Here is a 19,249-nt window from a genome sequence, read left to right as displayed (position 1 = left end):
AATGTGTTTATCACCGGGTCACCGGGTCGAGGCAAATCAACCTGCGTGGGTAAGGTGATAAAAGAATTGTACGGAAAGGGCGTGAGGCTCGTGGCTACCGGGTCCACCGGTGTGGCAGCCGTCAACATCGGATACGATGCTCTGGAGGAACTCTTAAATGCTGTTAATCGAGAGTTGTTGTCCTGCGAGATGGAAAGGATTCTCTCTCCGACCACGGTTCACAGTGCCTTTGGTTTGAGGAAAATGGAGTGTGGCTGGCTCAACGAGCATAGGCAAAATGAACAAGGGATCGAATCGTTCATGAGGCTATACGTGAAGCACCACAGCCGTTTTCGTAGTTCGTTTCTCAAAAGCCAGCGGTCACTGTCGTGTGCAAATGTTCCAAAAATTGCACACGCCAGCCTGGTTGTTTTGGACGAGGTTTCTATGACTGACGGACTGTTGGTTGAAGCGCTGGACGCTGTGGGCAGATTTTGGCATCCCGAAACCGATCGCCCATTTGGTGGCCTCGGGATGGTGTTTGTCGGTGATTTTCAACAATTGCCGCCCGTGAATAGTGGTACGCGAAAGAACCCCAACTTCCTGTTCGACAAGAAGAAATGGACTACCCCGACTTCTAAAGGTGGATGGATCGATCACGTGCTGCAGCTCAAGGTCAATATCCGTCAAGAGGGAGATTTGGAGTATGGAAAGCTCATAGATCGAATGGCAATGAATGCACTGTTGGATGAAGATATCGAGTTGCTCCAGGCATGCGTAATGAGAGCGAACAGTTGCAACAGAGGCCTCTCTTTGGCCATGAATCCCTACATCATGCCTTTTGTTCCACGTATCTTTACCAATAAGGATCACATAGCTCAATATACACGAAGGGTGTTAGAAGAAGTAGGCGAAGAGACCAGGATCACTCTGTCTGCGCGAGAGGAGTACGAACCCAGCAAGGATAAAATTTGTCTCGCTTACGGCAAAAATAAGGTACAAGGGAAGATTGATCAGTTCATCCGCAAATTGACAGAAGATTGCGATGCCGAATTGTTCATCGGGTGCCCCGTTCGATTTTTGGAAAACAAGAGCCTAGAGGAAGGAGTGGTGAATGGTGCCATTGCTAAGTTAGTGGGGGTCGCTGAAAAGGGTGGACATCCCATCTTTGAATTGAAAAGTGGAAATCAGTACACGCTATCACGATCGAGTTCGACGATCTACCTCGATGATTACACTCCCCGACAACGTCGCGAGATCGACATAGGGCGTATGCGACCGTTACCTGGAAGACCAGTGGCAAAGTTCACGTATAAGCATTATAGAGTCAAGATGGCATTAGCCATGACACCGTATGCCGTCCAAGGTTGTACCCTAGACACTGCCATCGTCCACCCCAACGTGGACTTCAAAAACGAATATACGACGATCGAAGCCCTTTTGGTATCACTGAGTCGACTCCGCTCCAGTGGCATTCACAGTCCCGGTCGAACGGAAACGATACGCGCCATCCCAAAACCAACGCTGAGTTTGAATACTTCCGACGACGGTACACCGCAACCGCGCGGATTGTATTTGACGCGATTCGTTCCTTTTGACTACTACGTGAATCCAAAAGTCAGAAGCTACTTAGACAATATCAAAGAGCGGCATTCACTACTCCGAAACCATGGAAAGGGTGAGCCCGATGGGGACGTACGGTTACGTTGAGTTCAAAGATGGCCTGGCCATCAAAAGGCCGCACAAAGACATGGACCCCTTTGCCAACAGAGAATTTATTGCTTACAAGCGCATGAAACCTATAATGGACAAACTGTCGGTCGCTCGGTTGTACGAGGTGGGTGTATTGAGGTGTTCGGAACAGTTGTCTTTTGTAGACGCTTTGTTTTTCGAGGACGTCGGTACCGAGCTCGAACAGTGGTTTTTGTCGCAGTGGCTTTTCGACCCTGTGGAGGTATTGCTGCGTCCTCTGCTCTCTACCTTGGAGTACCTGGAAAATATCGGTGTTTTGCACCTCGATGTTCACCCTCGTAACGTATGCGTGCGTCTCGATGGACGCGGACAACTGACGGCCAAACTGATCGATTTTGGCAGGAGCGTCGTGCTAAGAGACGATAACGAATGGGGCTGCCATCCAAAGTATACAGGATATCTGGTAGATCCTCTGACGGGATTGTTCTCGAATCAAGATCATTTGCCCAAACCAGCCGCGAAAGAAGCCACGATGGAAGAACTTTACAACCTTTCTTTATATCGCGATCCCATGGCTCTTGTCGCCGTGGTGGTAAAAGGGCAACAAGAATTTCCATCTGGGTTGACGTTGGGTTCCGCTGACGATGTGTACGCTCTGGGGATGTGTGTCGTTCGCTCGTTGACCATGTTCCTGGACGTGCCCTGGAGAGAGTGGAAAGCGTTACACCAAGTCAAATCCAATGCAGAGTTTAGCGAAAAGTTGCGCGTATTCTGTGACATCGTTCGGCGAAACCCTGCATGGGATTCTTCCTTTTTTTACGATTTACATCTGAGGATTAGACCAAATTCGTCGCGGCCACAGGACGTCAGCGACTTTGAAGCAAGGGCTCGCGCAGTAGAGATACGTCTTCATAGCGTGAGCACGTTATACCCCCATTTTTTTGATCGCCTTACGGAAGTGTACGACGACGCAACAAGTCAATTGATCAGCAAATGCGTCCATCCCGATCGGCATCGTCGGTACAAGAGAGGCTGGAAGAGCGACAAAAAAAGACAAAAATTCGTTCGGCGAGAGTCGATCGACGTCCAAGTGGTCAGAGACAAGAGGGTCATTCACCTGTCTTTGGGGCGTTGTTGGATCATGACGGGAGTCGTGAAGTCGGGCACGGTGAAGTGGTGGACAACAGCACAGGGGGCTATGATGAATGACAAAAGACGAGGAGCCGTTGCTTTGAAGCTGTTTATTGAAAAGTCTATGGAGCTAGAGCCTAGTCTAAAGGGCAAACGCTACCGGGAATGGCCGTTCGATTTTGAGTTGCAGAAAGAAACATGGCTCAGGACGTTGGCCCTGTACGGCCACGAAGAGAACCAGGAGCACCCTGAACGCGATACGGAGCCAGATCCTCTGCCTCGGGCGACCGGCACGAATGAACCAGTAAAAGGATGACACACACGACCAAAATTGCAACCAACGAAAAGGCGACAGCGACTAGGGTCGTGGAATTGGAAGTGCAGGATGGTGAAGGCGAACGGCAATTTGCAGGCGTCGGGAGAGCGTCGTCGCTTGCGCGACGCAATCTCATCAGAACGCGATTATCCAGATATTGCCAGAGGTCCGTGGCGATGGCCGTAGTACCAACGCTGGGACGGTCCAAGCCGGCGACTGGATCTCGCAAGACGACAGCTGACACCTCGTGAAGGTCTTTAAGTATCAAGCGACCTGTTACCAGAAGAGCCACGAATCTCGTCCCTTTGACGTTGGCTCGCAGTCCAGTGAATGTGGGACCGTTCAGTCGTAGCGTCTCGCCCCAACTCGGCGGTGATAAAAGCACGGCGACGGAAGCGGGATTGGTTGCAAAGGTCAAATTCTGCAACGAGGTCTCAGCATCGAGATGCGATTATCGCGGTCTCAGTACGACGGCAGCGGTGCGATCTGCCGTAGGCACATAAGTGACCGATGCCGTCGCATTGATGCATTCACCGTTGTCGAAAGTGATATCCCTGATGAGGAGCCGTTCCGCAGACGAGACGATTAGCGCGCAGTACGTGGGCCCCTGCGGGTCTACCAACACGAAGTCGCGAGTCTTTTGTAGCACGAGTCCTTCGAGGCACATGGGACGGAGCAGTACTCGACGCGTCGAAAGTCGCAGTGCGCGGGAAACGGTGGCTCTCAGATTGCTCTCGGGGCACGCGATGGGATTTCGATCGGGAACCCGTGTGACGATCTCGTCATCTGGGGCTATCCACAGAGTGACGGAGGTGCTAGGATCTAGGGTGAGCGTATCGCCGGCATGTCCGGCGCACGAGTCTGCCTCGCATTTAAACGTTTGTGGTTGCACGCCTATTGCTGCAGATATGACTTGCAATGTAAAGAGTAGGTCGGCGACCGACATGACTTGAATTATATATATGTGTATGTATGTATGTATTACAATAAAATCATAGCATGTCTGAAGAGTCTTGTTTCTTAATGTGTAGCCGCTTCGTGATTTGGAATAAAAGAAATCATTGTTTTTTTAGTACAGAGTTTTATTCATCGATACCATGTTTAGAATAAAATGACATGCCATTGCTAGTTTATTTCTTGCGACTGACTCTTTAGCTGCTACAGGCTCTCATGTGATCGTCGAGTAAATGGCTGGGAAACATCCTTTGGCAAGTAGGGCACTGCAGTTCGTTGGATGCTTGCGCTCTCGGTCTCGAAGGGGGTGCTTGGACAGACTTGCGACATTCTGCTCGAGGTCTGAATGCACCTACTCCAGTCGTGGCCGATGAGTATCCTTGGTGAATCCGATGAGTCAGGTCCAGGTAGTTCTTTTGGAATCGTTCGCACTCGCCTGCCAAGCGGTGATTTTCTTTTTTCATCGCCTCGAGATCACCGGCTGCCTTGAGTTTTTCTTGGCGTTCCTTCTTAAAATCGTCCTCGTAACTCTTGAGGGCCATCTGCGCTAGCTTGAGTTCATCTTGCACTTCTTTCAACTTTGCCTGGAAGTCATCGCGCTGTCTCGTAGTTTGCAAAATGTCCCTCTGAAGTTTGGCCACTTTTTCGCGTTCGCACTCGACTACCTTTTTCAGCGCCTCGGGATCACCTGCTGCCTCGCGTTCCTTCTTAACGTAACTCGTGAGGACCAAATGCGTTTGTTGGAGTTCATCTTGTACCTCTTTCAACTGTGCTTGAAAATCATCGCGCTGTCTAGTAGTTTGAAAAATATCTCCCTGAAGCGACGAGAGTTTTTTACGCAGGCTTTCCACCAGCTTGGCATTTTCTTTCGATTCAGTCGTTGCCTTTTCCAGTTCGCCTCGGAGGAGATCTTGCTCTTCTTCCATTTCTGTCAACTTGTTCCTCAGCATTTCCGTTTCGCCTTCGAGAACCGACTGCTTGTTCTCCAATTCTTTCCCCAAACGATTCGTTTCTCTTTTTGCGTCTTCTAGTTTCGTCATCCCCTCGGCCACTTCTCCATCTTCGACTGTCTCTCGAGCATCTTCATGGCGAGCGTCGCTCTCGTCCTGGCCGGCGTCGCTGGCGTCGTCCCATACACCATTCAAAATGTCTCTGACGTCTGGATTTGCCTCTGCCACGCTGCCAATCGCCTCTTTCAACCGGCCGACGTTCACCACTTTTTCGCCCTTGTCAGAGAGTAGCTTTTCTTTCATAGACTCGTTCTCTGTTACGATAAGTTCGCAAAATACTTGTTTTGCTTCCAGTTGCCTTTGGAGTTTCGTCACCTCCCGAGTCAGACGAGTGTTTTGCTCCTTCAGAGCGTCCATGTCTCTGTCTTGGATGGCGGTCAACAGACGCTTGAGTTCCTTCACTTCCCTTTCTCTGTCATTTCTTTCGCCTCTCAACTTCATGATGATCTCGTGGAGCTCGCCATTTTCCGTGGCCAAATCCACTCCATTTCCGTATTCGTTTGAAATGCGTTCCAAGTTTAATCTAAGTTTGGTATTTTCTCGGGTGAGCGCCTCGAGGATCTTTTTCGATACACCGGGTGTAACGATGGCTCCTTGGGACGATACTCCTTTCTTCTCTAGTATGAGACTCAACTGCGTTATTCTATTCTCGGCTCTTGACAGGGTTTCTTGCGTTCTTTCTAGTTTTTCCGTGACAGAGTTGAGCTCTTCCTTTTTTTCTTGTAGCTGTCGAGCCAGATTTTGGATCCCGACGAGTCGAGTGGACCATTGACTTTTCTCTCTGAGCAGCTCCGCCAGCGTACAACGCATGCGGGTCATCTCCGTCGCCAAGGTCGTCACCTTGCTCGTCTCTGCTTCGTTGTCCATTTTCTTCGGATCTGCTCCGTCTTCCATGCTTCTTCTCACTACAACTAAGAGATCTCGAATCGTTTGCGCGTTTTATGGTGTTGCGATGAACAGACGGGACTTTCCCTTTGGTGACGTCACATCCACGTTGTTCTATAGTTCGTTTTTAGCCCATCCACGTCATAAGATGAAGTTTTTTCTCTTTTCCCTGGGACTTTTCGAGGGGAAATATACCGCGTCAAGAGAGGAAGTAGGATAATAGTTCCTTTTTTTGTTTGGGTGGAGGGTGGATTATGTTTCGTTTCGTCATTTGACGGACGGGACATTTCGTGAGAAATATACCGCGTCACTAGAATTTTCCCCTTTTTTTGTTTTCCTTTTGGGTGGAGAGGATTATTTTTCCTTTTCGTCATTGAAAAAATAAGATATAAATAAAAAAAATAAAAAAATCGCATGTCGAATGCTTTTGAGACTTTTCGGTGGACGTGAACTTGAATAAATGGTCTCTGGCAGAGTACGTGAGTGAAGCCGATATAATATGACACGATTACACCCACATTAGTCATGCGCGGGTTTGAGGAGGCTGGAATATCTATAACCATGGCAACCAAAAATATGGCTAAAAATAAAATCATATGACCCCCATGACCTTCCAAAATAACCCATTTAGGCTCCGCCCCCAGCGTGTCACGCGTGACGTAGATGCAGTTGACAAAAGGGAGGGGTAGGCCGGGAAGCAATTTGCGCGTGACATCTTAAATTGTCAACTTTTACCGTGGGAGGGGGAAGTAAAGTGACGAAACTTCATAGACCAATCAAATCGCTGCATTTGATCACGTGACACTAAGACCCCGCCCACATTAACTCTCTAACTCTCCGCTCTCGACCAATAGGATTGAGGGATAGAGAGGTTAAACATCAAGCTAAAGAAAGAGAGGCCACCGCCAGTGATACCCCTGTTCGAAAACTGCCTCAAGAAGAAATTGAAAGTGCCGCCACCTAGGGAAGATTTTCCGGCTGCAGACGTTTATCAGAACCGAGTCTCTTTACTGAAAAAAATCTACAAGGTAAACCTAGAGATTTCTCAAGTTTAAATAGAGAAATACGACTTGCCCGTACTATTCAACTCGAAGAAGTCGTTGGTGTGTTTCCAAGTTAAAAAGCACCCAACTTAGCACACTACTGAAAAATCATGATCATCAGCAGCAAACTTAGTGAATTATCAGATTTAAAACTTCCTTTCTATTTTTCTTTAATTTTAAGTGGTTACATTGCAGTTGTCATTTTCAAATTTTAAAATATACAGGTAGTAGTCTATTTGCCAAAAGACTTTGAATTTGGAAGTTCAAAAATTTTGCGAAATATCCACATTTCGCTTTTGGTTGCCTGTGTTTTTGCGATATTGCCTTCAAAACGATCGAAACGCAGTTTCAGACAACCTAGTTTCCCTCCTCCCCTCTAGAGACTTGCTCCTCCGGCCTCGTTTAGTCCGTCTCCTCGTTGGATCGCACCTCCCCGTAAAAAAACCTGGCTACGGGCCCGATTAATTGATACGAAGTCAGTGTCACATAAAACTGCTTAACTCTTTTAAATCCGCTTTGGTCGTTTTGGTCTATAAGGAGCTATGAGTATTATCCTTCCATTTAAGCTACTAAGATGATAATTAGCAAAATAAGCGAGGATAGATCTTTCCACTGGTGCCTCATTTAGCAAATTTTGACCAATCCTGACAGAGTTACAGACAAAAAACAAGCAATATTTGGCGAAAAATTCCACTGCCAATTTTGCTATTTACCTACTACTCGTTTCAGGCTATTAAAATTTGTCTTTTCTTGGAAAGAAAATCAGCCAAAATTCAGGATGAAAGAAAGACGATAAGGTGGGCAACAAAACTGGCTAAGAAAAGAAAGGCAAAGGGAAAAAGAGGAGAGCGAGAAAAAAGATCGAAGTAGATTTGCCATGTGCGAAAAACAAAAAAGCTGCTTAATTACATCCAATTAGCAGAAAATTTATATGTTCTTATTAGTGTTGGAAATCTCTTTTATAGCCATTTCTATTCTAACTCACTGCTAACTGGCCGAAAAACTGTTCATAAAAGAAGATTTGGTTAAAAATGCAGTTTTTCCCTACGAATTGGCTGATATATAGCAAAGGGTTAAAAAAAAAAATGAACAATTGTTTAATTCTTTTCTTTTCGGGTCACTTTATCATTCGCCAGTTCCCTGTATATTTGTGCCGTTTTTTATTTTTAAAAAGTTGTGTCTTGTACCATTCTAAACAGTTGAACTAATTTTAATTTAACAAATAATGAATAAACCTTTTACCACGGGAAATTGGTGCGGTGCAAGTGATCGGTCTTTCCCAATATAAATACTAGATGAGGCTTATCCATGGATACGTCAAAAAGATCAAAGAAAGAGCCCGTAACATTTTAGCGCGGTACTAACTTGGCACGGAGTTTTGCTACCCAAGGCAAGGAAGCCATTTTTTGCTAAATTATCTGAACCTACAAACAACAAATGGTGAAAATTTAACCTTTAGTTATACAATTTAGTTATACCACGCTAAACATGTACCATGTTGTTATGTGTAACCACACTTAATATTTCCTGACTTGCTCTTAGGTCCTGTCCACATCTACCTGCATGTTTTTGAAAACGGAGATTTTTTCTCCCTTTTAGCCGTTTTAGCACACTGAAACAGTGCCACCGAAAACGCAGGTTTTCGTAAACGGTCCCACGTGGAATTTAAAAAAATAAAACAAAAAAACGCTGGCTTACTGTTTTCGTGTGGACTGACGAAAACGGAGGTTTCGTTTAATACGATGATGTCATACGTCATACAGCGCATGTCCTGTAAGAGATTCTATCCTACCATCGTTTTAGCGTTTTCGTGTGAACGTGCGAGATGATTTGTAAACACTATCTCTGGATGCGAACTTTTTTGAAAACGGACAGAATGGCTCCGTTTTCGATATATCCGGACACCTACATGTATGGACAGAGCAGTAACTAACGATGTTTCAAAAACAGTAGTTTCAGTCACAGATACTCTGTAGTGTAGAGCTGTAGACCATATGCAATGAAATGTACATTCCCTATAACATATACTGTGTGCGACAAAATCTGATACTTACTAGGATTGGACCAAGACTAATAAATTAAAAAAAGGCAAATGAAAAGTTATTAAGTAGTTCAGCCAGATATAAAAGTAGCAGTGGTTGTAACAAAAACTTGTTTTCATCTGATGTCTCTTGCCAGGTACCATAATTGCCTTTTTAAGATAAATATCCAACAGGACTGGCAACAGGTACGGTTACATAGTACACTTTTACCGTGATAAATAAACGTTTTCCCACGAGACATTTGGTGTCGGAAGACTGTGCGACCGGTCTTTTCCAAGAAAAATTTGCAATGGGGAATACTCCCAATGGGGTACTGATGATGAGTAAAAAAAGGCATAGAAAAACCCTACGAAATTTAAACGGGTTACATAACAATTTTTTTTGTTGTTGTTGTTGTTTTGGCCATTCATGATGCTTTTATATTTGGCATCAACACGAAACCGCAAAAAAATCCCCCACTTCCAGAGACTTCTCTCCGTTGCTTTGAAAATTAACTATAATGATGAAGAAGATTTCTCGCTAACAGGTACCGCGCAGAGGGAGGGGCTGGGGTCTGGGCCCACCTTTTTGCAAGAATAAAAATAAATTTAACAAAAAATAATTTAACAAAAGTAACGGAGTGAAAAATAGCAAAAAATCGTTAATTCGAAAGTGACCAGAGTTACTGGCAAAGACAAACGATCAGATAAATAGACAGAATGAAGCATTGTGGCAAACAGAATCGCGCATTTCAATCGAAGTGGTTTTCGGAATTTCCCGGGCTACGCTATAATGAGCAAAGCGATTCTGTGTTGTGTTTCATTTGCATGCAACAAAATGCAAAGAATCCAGGACCTCCAACCAAAGGCTTATCCTACTCACTGTCATGACACTCACTCAGCTTAAGTGCAAAGGACACCACGAAAAACTGTAAGTTGTTATCAGACACTATGGAAACAGCAAAAGAAATCGTTTCCGTCATAAAGTTTTCACCAAAACGAGAAAATCTCCTGGGGGAAATAAAGGAAAACCTAGAAGGCCCTGAATCTGAAGCCAAGGGCATACTTGGCCTTTGCCCCACTAGATGGACAGTACGCGCAAGCTGTTTTCAGCGAATCCTAGACAAGGAGTGGACAATTTCCCTTGATGAGAAACTCCAGTCCAATATACGTGGAAGGATCATTGGATGCCAAGCGCAAATTAACACTTTTGACTTCTTTTTCGGGTTGAATTTAGGACAGCGGCTGTTTTTTCACACAGATAACTTATCAAGAACCTTACAGCAAACAAAGATGTCAGCTCTAAGTGGCAAACGAGTAGCTTGTCTTACAAAAGACGTTCTGCAGAAGATGCGAAACGATACGAGCTTCAGGTCATTTTATGATGTAGTTTTACTGAAAAGTAAAAGCCATCCCTCCATGAGTGGACCGATGTTACGAAGGAGAACTCGCGCGCCAAGAAGAATTGAAATTGGCACTGGAGAGCCAATATATCCTGCGACCGCACAAGACTATTACAGGCGAATATACTTTGAAGCTATTGACTTGATGATGAACGCTATTGACGAGCGGTTTGACCAGCCAAGCTTTGATACGTATGCAAAGATGGAGTCTCTCTTAATTAAGACCCTCAATTCGCAGGACAAATCCGAAGAGCTAAAGTTTATGGAAAAACTGTTCAACGATGTTGTTAATATTTCAGTGTTAACCGCCCAGATGGAAATTTTACAAGTGCTCCTGAAGAATGGTGATTATTTTTGTTTTGACGACATCATAGTAAAAATTAAAGAGCTACCCAAGCCAGAACGGGAAATGATAAAAGATGTTATTACGTTATGTAAGCTGATTGTCGTAAATCCAGCAACCAGCTCAGTGCAGCCGGTGAAAGATCGTTTTCGACTGCCCGGAGGCTAAAAACATGGCTCCGTTCAAGAATGAACCAGGAACGATTTAGTAACCTGACAGTTTTAAACATACACAAAAAAAGAACGGACAGGCTTTCCACCATTGACATAGCAAACGAATTTACCGAACGCAACATAAAACAGAAAGCGTAATTTTGTCACTTTTCGAGTAAATGATGTACAGTAACTTTAATATCATTCACTAAATTATTTTCAGTTACCGTTTTGTTTTGCCGGGTAAATATTTTGAATGAATAATTAAACAATTATTGAACTCGGCTTTCGTATGATATGAAGATATACAGATCTCGGAGGGTGTTATCCACCGGGCTCAAGCCTTCGGCTTTGGCGGATAACCCCCTCGTTCTGCGTAACTCTTCATATCATACTCGGCCTCGTGCAATAATTGCTCAGTAATCATACAGCCTTGAGTTCAAAGCAGCTCAAGCAAAATCGTTGGATTTCTGGCTTATTTATAGTAATTAAAGGTTAATATCAGTAGTATAACATAACAATCTATGATATTTCAAGTTAGTGATGGTGAATTTTCAGACCCGATAGCAACATCACTGACGATGGTGGTAAAAAATCAATAGTTTTATCGTTATTCGCATTCTCCGTCACTTTAGAGAAACTGAATAGAAATCCACAAGCATGCCCCCCCCCCCCCGGCCCAAAAAAAAATTTTTTTCACGCATTCTTTCTTTCTTTCTTCTTTCCCACTCGAAAACTTGCTGCGCGGTCCCTGGCTAGGAAAACGTTATAGGTAATTTAGTAAAAAATGTGTTGTATTCATGGCAGATTTTGAACTGGGTTTCAACAAGGGAATCTAAGCTTAAGATAGATACAAAATATTTTTTACGATACACCTATAATAAATTATCTGGACGATCAAGTTAGTGTTTAATCAATAAATTAATTAATTAATGAAAAAGATGATACTGAAAAATTCCTGAAATTTTCAATGTATTCACCAGAGGTATACAAAAGAAAGTATGCATCCTATGCCAATTTAATCTGTGTGCGATTAAGTCTGTTATGTAATCAGATACTCACCACCCCAAGACTTGTCAGTGTATCCACCAAATATGTAACTACCGACTTGGATGATGGTTACAGTGGGTCCCTTTCCATCACAGTTAGTGTGGAATGTTGATGCTGCCCAACCATCTGTCTTAGCGTGCCAACACCTCACAAACCTGCTGCGACCTGGACTCCGAAGGACTGGGTCTAAATAGGAATTCAACTGGTCAGAGTACTTGCTGCCAAGGCTGTCAAGAATGGTGGATAAGCTGAGAGCATCTGAAGAAACGTAAAAGTGTTTTTAACTTTTTAGCAATCAAGCACTATACATAACAAGTTCTCAATCAAATTTCTATCTCGTACTATGTAGGTAGATATAATCGGGCGTACCATGGTAACGCTGTGAACCGACCATTTAAAAAATATATATATCATATGTTCATTAAACTCTTTATTGGGTATTTCAATTTTTTCTATTTTCAAATTTTACCTAGGGCCCGACGTTTTATTCGCATTCTTACGTGTCCGGTTTAGTCCTTCCGCCCTTCTTAACCTTCGTTCCCGCTTTTGTTATCCCTTTAAAAAAACGAGTCCCTTACAATATCATATACTACAGGAGCCTATTGTCATGGGATCCTGTAAAATATTACACCCTTTTATTTATTCTTAATCCTTTCTGTGGCAGGTAGTCAAACGAATTATTGCCGCTTCGATTAGATTTTTTCCTTTATTCTAAAATCTCTCACCTTCCTCCTAATATAATTTTCTATTTATGTCATTTTTGTTGTTGTTTGACGATTTTTAGTATATCTACTGTGTTTCTAGGATTTGAACACAAACTTGGGGTAATTAAATGGTCTTTATATGGTTTGGTTTCGTCTTTTTGAATATATAATAATAGTTTGTACTCAATTTTAAAGTGTATCCAAGTTGAAATACCTTTCTGAACCTCAGTATAAGTTACAGCTTCCGCCTTTAACACCCCTGACACAGATATAATATCCTTTATCGTTCATTGTTATGTCTCTTATCACTAGCGAGCCATTAATCTGCTGGCTCCGCCCAACTGGCAGTTGACCTCCTTGTTTCTTCCACCTGGTGACTGGTTTTGGATCCGCCGAAGCTCTACAGTTAATCCTCAAAGTTCCTCTTAGCAACACAACAACTTTTGCAGGTGGCTTAACAATAAAACGAGGAAGCGAGGCAACAACTAAGAGAGTTTTCTTTTCAACGCGTCCTAACAGGTTTGATGCTGAACAGAAGTAAAAGTCAGAGTCCTCTTTCCGGACATGTAGAATTTGCAATGCACTGTTATTGTACTTCAACCTTCCCTGGGGTAACTGACCCGATGACTTTCTCCAAGAGATCACTGGTGTTGGGTACCCAGTCACGTGACAAATAGGAAGGGTGTAACTGTTTCCTTTGATGGCGTAATGAGGTCCCGGATGGAGAGAAATGCGCGGATGAGCTGCAAGGAAAAATGCTTTGGTGAAATTTGAAAACAACAATCAGCATCCCATGAAAAGAGATAATAAAAAATTAATTTTGTCATTGAGCGTTATTATGGTGGGGCCATGTTTCTCAGTTTGCCCTTTATTCAGATTTTTTTTTCCTATGGAAAGGTCTCAAAAAAAGCCTGCCCATGGAAGCTATATTCACCATAAACCGATACTCGTCCCAAGACAAGACAAAATTTTCCTTCTTTAACAATAAAAGTGAAAAAATGCTGTTTGGCTGGTTATGAAAGAGGAAATATCAGCCCCATTTTTCTCTGATGCCAATTTACCTAATTGCAGTGCCACCTAACTGGTGGTCAATATCAACAATGAAATCGTTCTTTCAAATAACAAATACGGTAGAACCTCGATAACTCGACTTCCCCGCTGAACCGAAATAAATTTCCTTTCCTTTGATCACAATTTCACTGATATTTACTCCTATAACTCAAATTTCCTGCTAACTCGAAAAGTTTTTTTCCTTTTCCCTTCAGAGTTCAAGTTACCAGGGTTCTGCTGTAGATTAATTTTTCAGCACTTAAAAGTGTCTGAGGTTCAACTATTTATGAATGCATTTGCATAATATTTGAATAATTTATAAATGCCCAAGATGACTTAGCATTCCGAATCACCCGAGTTACAGCAAACTTACCATTCACCACAAGTTGTACCAGAGCATGCACCTTTCCTAAAATGTTGACCGCCGAACAGTTATATTTTCCTGCGTCATTTACAGCCACATTTTTTAATACCAGCTTTCCTCCTGATACCGTTGAAGGACTTATTTGTGACTGACTGTTTAGTTTACTCCATTTTATTGCAGCTTTAGGATTAGCACTTGCTGAACACTGAAACGAAGCTGATCCACCTTCGTTAACTGTCAGCGTTTTAGGGGACACGGCAACAACAGGAGCTGAAATCGATTCACCAGGTTCTCCTTTAGCTCCCGGCATGCCTGCAGGTCCTATGTCTCCTTTTTGTCCCTTGACACCAACATCTCCCTTCGGACCTGCTGGTCCAATGATACCTTGCTTACCGCTCTTTCCAGGCAATCCCATAATACCTTGATCTCCTTTCTGACCTCTTTTGCCTCGGGATTCTTTCTCTCCGCTAGAACCTGGTGGACCGGGAGGGCATGGGAGACACGTGCCACTTTGTGATAGTGACTGATGCTGTTTCAACTCCAACAAAATTTTAAGAATTTTCTTCTCCGTCTTGTTCTTGATATTTTTAGCACTGTGTCTTTTCGTCCGTTGCTTAGTGGAATAAAGGTCTAAAAAATGCAAGACAAATCTGTCACATTTGGTCACCAAAACAAAGTCAAGCACCAAACAATTTACTGAACAATACCAAGATTTCTTAGTTCTAACATTTCTTAGTTCTAAGGCAAGTGATTTAGATGTTTTTTCCCTAATTTTCTGCATATTACTTCCCCTTTCCGTTACACTAAGCAATTATTGTTTTTTTAAGTATAATTGTCTGTTAGAACCAAGATATAACACCTGGTTTTCTTACGAAGCTTGACGATAAGCCGGCCAAAAAAACGTTTTTCCCATCATTCTGGGCTACACTCTTCACACTTGGGGCTCGGGAACCAGTGCCTGGTCATTGGTACAAAAGCGTTGTTGTGTTCACACCTTGACTACCCGAAATGTGACTGTGTGCATACTGTAGTTACTCCATCTCGCCCAGTCAGAAGCAGTTTTGAGAAATGAGCTTAGCAAAGCAGTGGGCTGCCCCAGAACGAAAACTGTGTGCACACAGGGACCCACCCACAGGTGCCCACTGGGTGTGCAAGGTCTCGACCCTTTAGTCGGGCACCGGCATAGTGCCCGAATTCCAGCGTGGTTACTTGAAAAGAAGGTGTGTTTACATTAGTACCCTGCGAGTACGAAATATTCCGTGACACGGCACAACGGAGTGAGAAATAAATACCATGAGAGCTATCACGATTATAACGTCGAGTTTTCTTATCCTGGAACCTGTTTCTTGAAAGTCCTGGCCCCAACTGTTCAAACATTAGAAAAAGCTATACACCAGATAAATCACTATCTAGCAGACAAGTATCATGGCCTTAACTGAGGCAGACGTCGAATTTTCTATGAGGTTAACTCACCAAGTTTGGTTCATCTCATGAAAAGTTCGACACTAGCCCTAGGCCTTACCGGTAAGGCAGGTTATCTTGGTTTATTATGTACTAAGGGGGCGGGCGTCGGGATTTACTACTCCCAAACCGTCCCCGCCCCTTCTGGCTTGGGCGGAACGAAGGTGGTGTGTCATCTTTTGCTATCTGCGAAATGTTACAAAGGCTGCCTTCAAATGCTAAAAGGGTAGTTTATGGCTCAGATCTTGTTCTGAATTATTAACTTTTCACTACTAAACCAGCTTAAATTCGCCACAAGGAACAGCTGTCCTGTGTTGTCATCAGTTTGATTGTTTGGGAATAACATAAATAGTCCACAGGTGCAGCTCGTGTGAAACAGATAAATTCGGGCCAGAGTTATAAAAACGCTTCAGTACTTACCTGGAAAAAATGTGGGGAAAATGTAGTACTGTAACTCTCGATGCTAAGTCAAATTTTCTCTTTGTGTCACAAGCAATTAAAAAAAACAATTTGGAATGAGAATGTAATCGTTGGAAATGAGTCACTTAGGGCTGTTTTCCATGGTCTCTTTTAGTTGTTGATTTTCTTTAAAAATTTCCCCTTTCTTTAAGGGAAGAACAAAAAACTTTTCCATGCAATAGAGTGACTAAAAACAGCTCAAGAAAAGAAAAACAAATATCTTACAAATAAAGAACACCCGGAATCAACACCGCAGACAAGCGCTCAACTGGTTGTTGTTGTTCTCATACAAAAACGTTCTTGTTGCTTCGACCATGAGTGAAGGCTGAAGTTGCAAAAAGAACATAGAAATAGATAGGCTTCTCAGGGTCGCGTACCATTCAGCAAAAAATACTGAAAATTCCAGATGGTAGGTTAATGGTAAGGTCATTTGTCAGAAATCCCAACTGAAAAATGAGGACAATGCTTTCTCTGTCTCTCGTTTTTTCCCCATTTGTCGGTTCCAGCCTCACACAAAACTCATTTGTACCTTATTTGGATTCAGACCATTACAGAAATGCCAAATCTGGGTGAACTGGAAAAAGAATGGCTTGACATTATGGTACTGGCTATCCAGGGTTTGAAATCAAGTTTTTCTTTAAAGGGCCAACTGGTGACTAATAACGGGAAAATTTCGGACGCCAGACCATTAATTTTGGTAACCAGCTTTATGCATTATATCTCTTGCTTGACAAGAAAAACAAAAGCAAAAAAATTTTTAATAATGTTGCTTTCCAAGAATGGAACGTCGTGGTCTGTTTTCATTATAATTTCCTTAGTTATTCGAAATACAGATAGCTGGAGCAGAAACCATTCATTGGTGTTCATCACCAGCGAAATACGGGTCCTTTATTGTAGCTTACACATCTTTGCACTCAACTTCTGGTTGCAGTGGTGACCAGTGAATGGTAATTTCAAAGCCCTGTTACTCCAACCTGATTTAGTGTCAAATGGTGAGTCTCCCAACATTATTCAAGCTGGAATTAGACTCTCTTTGGAGGATTTCACTATAAATATTGGAAATGGTGACCAAACAACTCAAGCCAGAGCTCAAAAATGGTTTTTTTTGTTTTCTTTCTTGCAAAAATTGCCAGTAGGGAAAGAGTTATGCATTTTTTCTGTTCTGACACCACCTTCAAACCAAGGTCATCAGGAGATAGATATCGTACATTAGGATAGCCGAATATTTAAAATACAGCATATTCAGAGGCACAACACCAGACCTGAAGAATAGAGGAATGGAATGAGTTCTGCCGTCAGAAAAGTACATTGAACAGTGTCATGTTCATTTGCTCCTACGTGTGTAGAAGCAGTGACCTTTTGTTTTCCAACACAAACAAGGTGCATTCACATAACAGTCACTATAAAGTATGTTGATAAAAAGGAGGGATTCATTGACTAAGTAGCAAAAATATAAAGCCAAAACTGTCTGATTGGCTTATTGAACATATCACATGTATGAGAGTTAGACACTTTCCCAGCCATATCCACTGTTTTGAGACACTCGTCTACTTTAAGTTCAGTTTCCTAGTAAACATTAGCAAAGACTACACAAAAACACACCACTACAAAGGTCTGTCTCTAAGAGCCGGGGCCAAGGATTTTCCCCGGATGCTACGTGTTCAAGCGTGAGCTCCGGCTACTCTTATAGGAAACAAAAGGATACTACAACCCAAAGAACTTCCTAGCTGTACAATTCCCCTCCTACTAATTGCATTTACCCGGCAACTTGGAATTTTAGCGACAACCCTGATACAGAAAGAAAAACCACTGACATTTGAGACTGATCACTTAGGAAATGACTAAAGCGAAAACAATGAAGATGATAATCGAACTAGAGATTTCGAAATAATTCACAGAGTATTTGGGTATGCGGGTACTTAGTGTACTTGGTGCATTTTGGTGCCTTAGGGTCATGAACGTGCCTACCCTACAATGCATATATAGTTCCGAATAGCTCTTGGACAAGGCGTAGCACCCGTGAGCCCCTCATGTCAGGGTCACGGCACTGTTGCCTGGCAGTCACGTTTTTGTTTCCTAAGGGAGACAACCCCTACAGAAAACGAGTCCACCACTGGACGGTCTGGCGCTCCTCCAGCATTGCTTGCTGGGATTTGTCTTAATGAGCCTAGCTATTGAAACATTGATTTAATGAACACTGTAATTTTCCTTACTTACCGGCTCGGTCGGCGCCCGGATAAACAAGGGCAGCGTCCCTTAAAGCTCCTTAACAGTGGGCAACCAGGCTAGAGATGATAAGTCAGTTACAAGAAGACTCCTTAGCTGCAAGATAGACAATCTGGTGTCAACGTTTAATATCCGTTCACTCAGCTCCAATGAGAAGATTGGAGAGCTAACCGCGCTGGCAGAGGGGAAAGGAATATTTGTTGTTTGTCTGCAGGAACATCGGAAATTTCATGATAGTGGGGACGTGCAGAATACTGATGTCGGCAAAGGCCGGATCTTGGCCACTTCCTCGTACTGGAGGAATTCCGTGAACAGTTACGTGGGAGAAGTGGGTATGCTACTAAGCCCCTCTGCTTACAACTACCTAGAGGACAATGTTGTGGTAGTGAATAGCCGGATCCTGGTGGCAGACCTCAGTGGCAACCCTGCTACTACTATTATATGCTACTACAGTTCAACAAACTGCTCGGATGACAACTATGCTCTAGACTTCTACAACACACTCTCTGAAGTAATAAGGAAGCTACTTGGATGTAAGACCATATGTGGCGATATGAACGACAAATCAGTCCCCTAGAATTCGATGGGTTTAGCTTTGGAAAAAAGACGAATAGAAAGGGTCAGTTTACGTTGGATATGGCTACTGCAAGTGAGCTTATAATTTGTGACACACGCTTCCAAAAGAGCGATGGAAAGTTGTGGACGTTCATGTACCCAAGTGGTAAACGAGGTAAACCACCATGCCAATTATAAATGTAGGGTAACCTAATTTCAAAGATACAGTATTTTTTTTTCCAGAATAATAGCGAGGGGGATGTTTGCTTGCGGGACACTAGACTGTTCACTGTCCCTTATCTTTCCGTAAGATCGTCTAGATGTGCGGCCTTCTTGGGTCCTCTACCCCAAAAGTAGATTTCATAGTCATCCCCAGGGTAAACCAGGTACATTTGAAACCAAGATAGCCACCTGTTAGAGAATTCGCTTGATCCCGACGATTTTAAGGTAAA

General features: G+C 43.2%; 1 protein-coding gene and 2 pseudogenes across 1 annotated transcript; 2 read left to right on the top strand and 1 right to left on the bottom strand.

Annotated features, from left to right (window-relative positions):
• The first annotated feature begins 9,868 nt into the window (after positions 1-9,868).
• On the top strand, positions 9,869-11,121 carry LOC140937968 (zinc finger MYM-type protein 1-like; annotated as a pseudogene).
• A 1,496-nt stretch (positions 11,122-12,617) lies between these two features.
• Positions 12,618-14,877, bottom strand: LOC140937967 (peroxidasin-like; annotated as a pseudogene).
• A 1,695-nt stretch (positions 14,878-16,572) lies between these two features.
• Positions 16,573-18,819, top strand: LOC140937966 (uncharacterized). The gene is made up of 2 exons (XM_073387524.1): positions 16,573-16,633; positions 18,290-18,819. Exons 1-2 carry the CDS (start codon positions 16,573-16,575, stop codon positions 18,817-18,819), a joined length of 591 nt encoding a protein of 196 aa, XP_073243625.1.
• The last annotated feature ends 430 nt before the right edge of the window (positions 18,820-19,249 follow it).

The sequence above is a fragment of the Porites lutea genome, chromosome 5 (assembly GCF_958299795.1).
Source record: "Porites lutea chromosome 5, jaPorLute2.1, whole genome shotgun sequence".
NCBI classification, from domain to species: domain Eukaryota; kingdom Metazoa; phylum Cnidaria; class Anthozoa; order Scleractinia; family Poritidae; genus Porites; species Porites lutea.
This window is presented reverse-complemented; position numbering and strand designations above follow the sequence as displayed.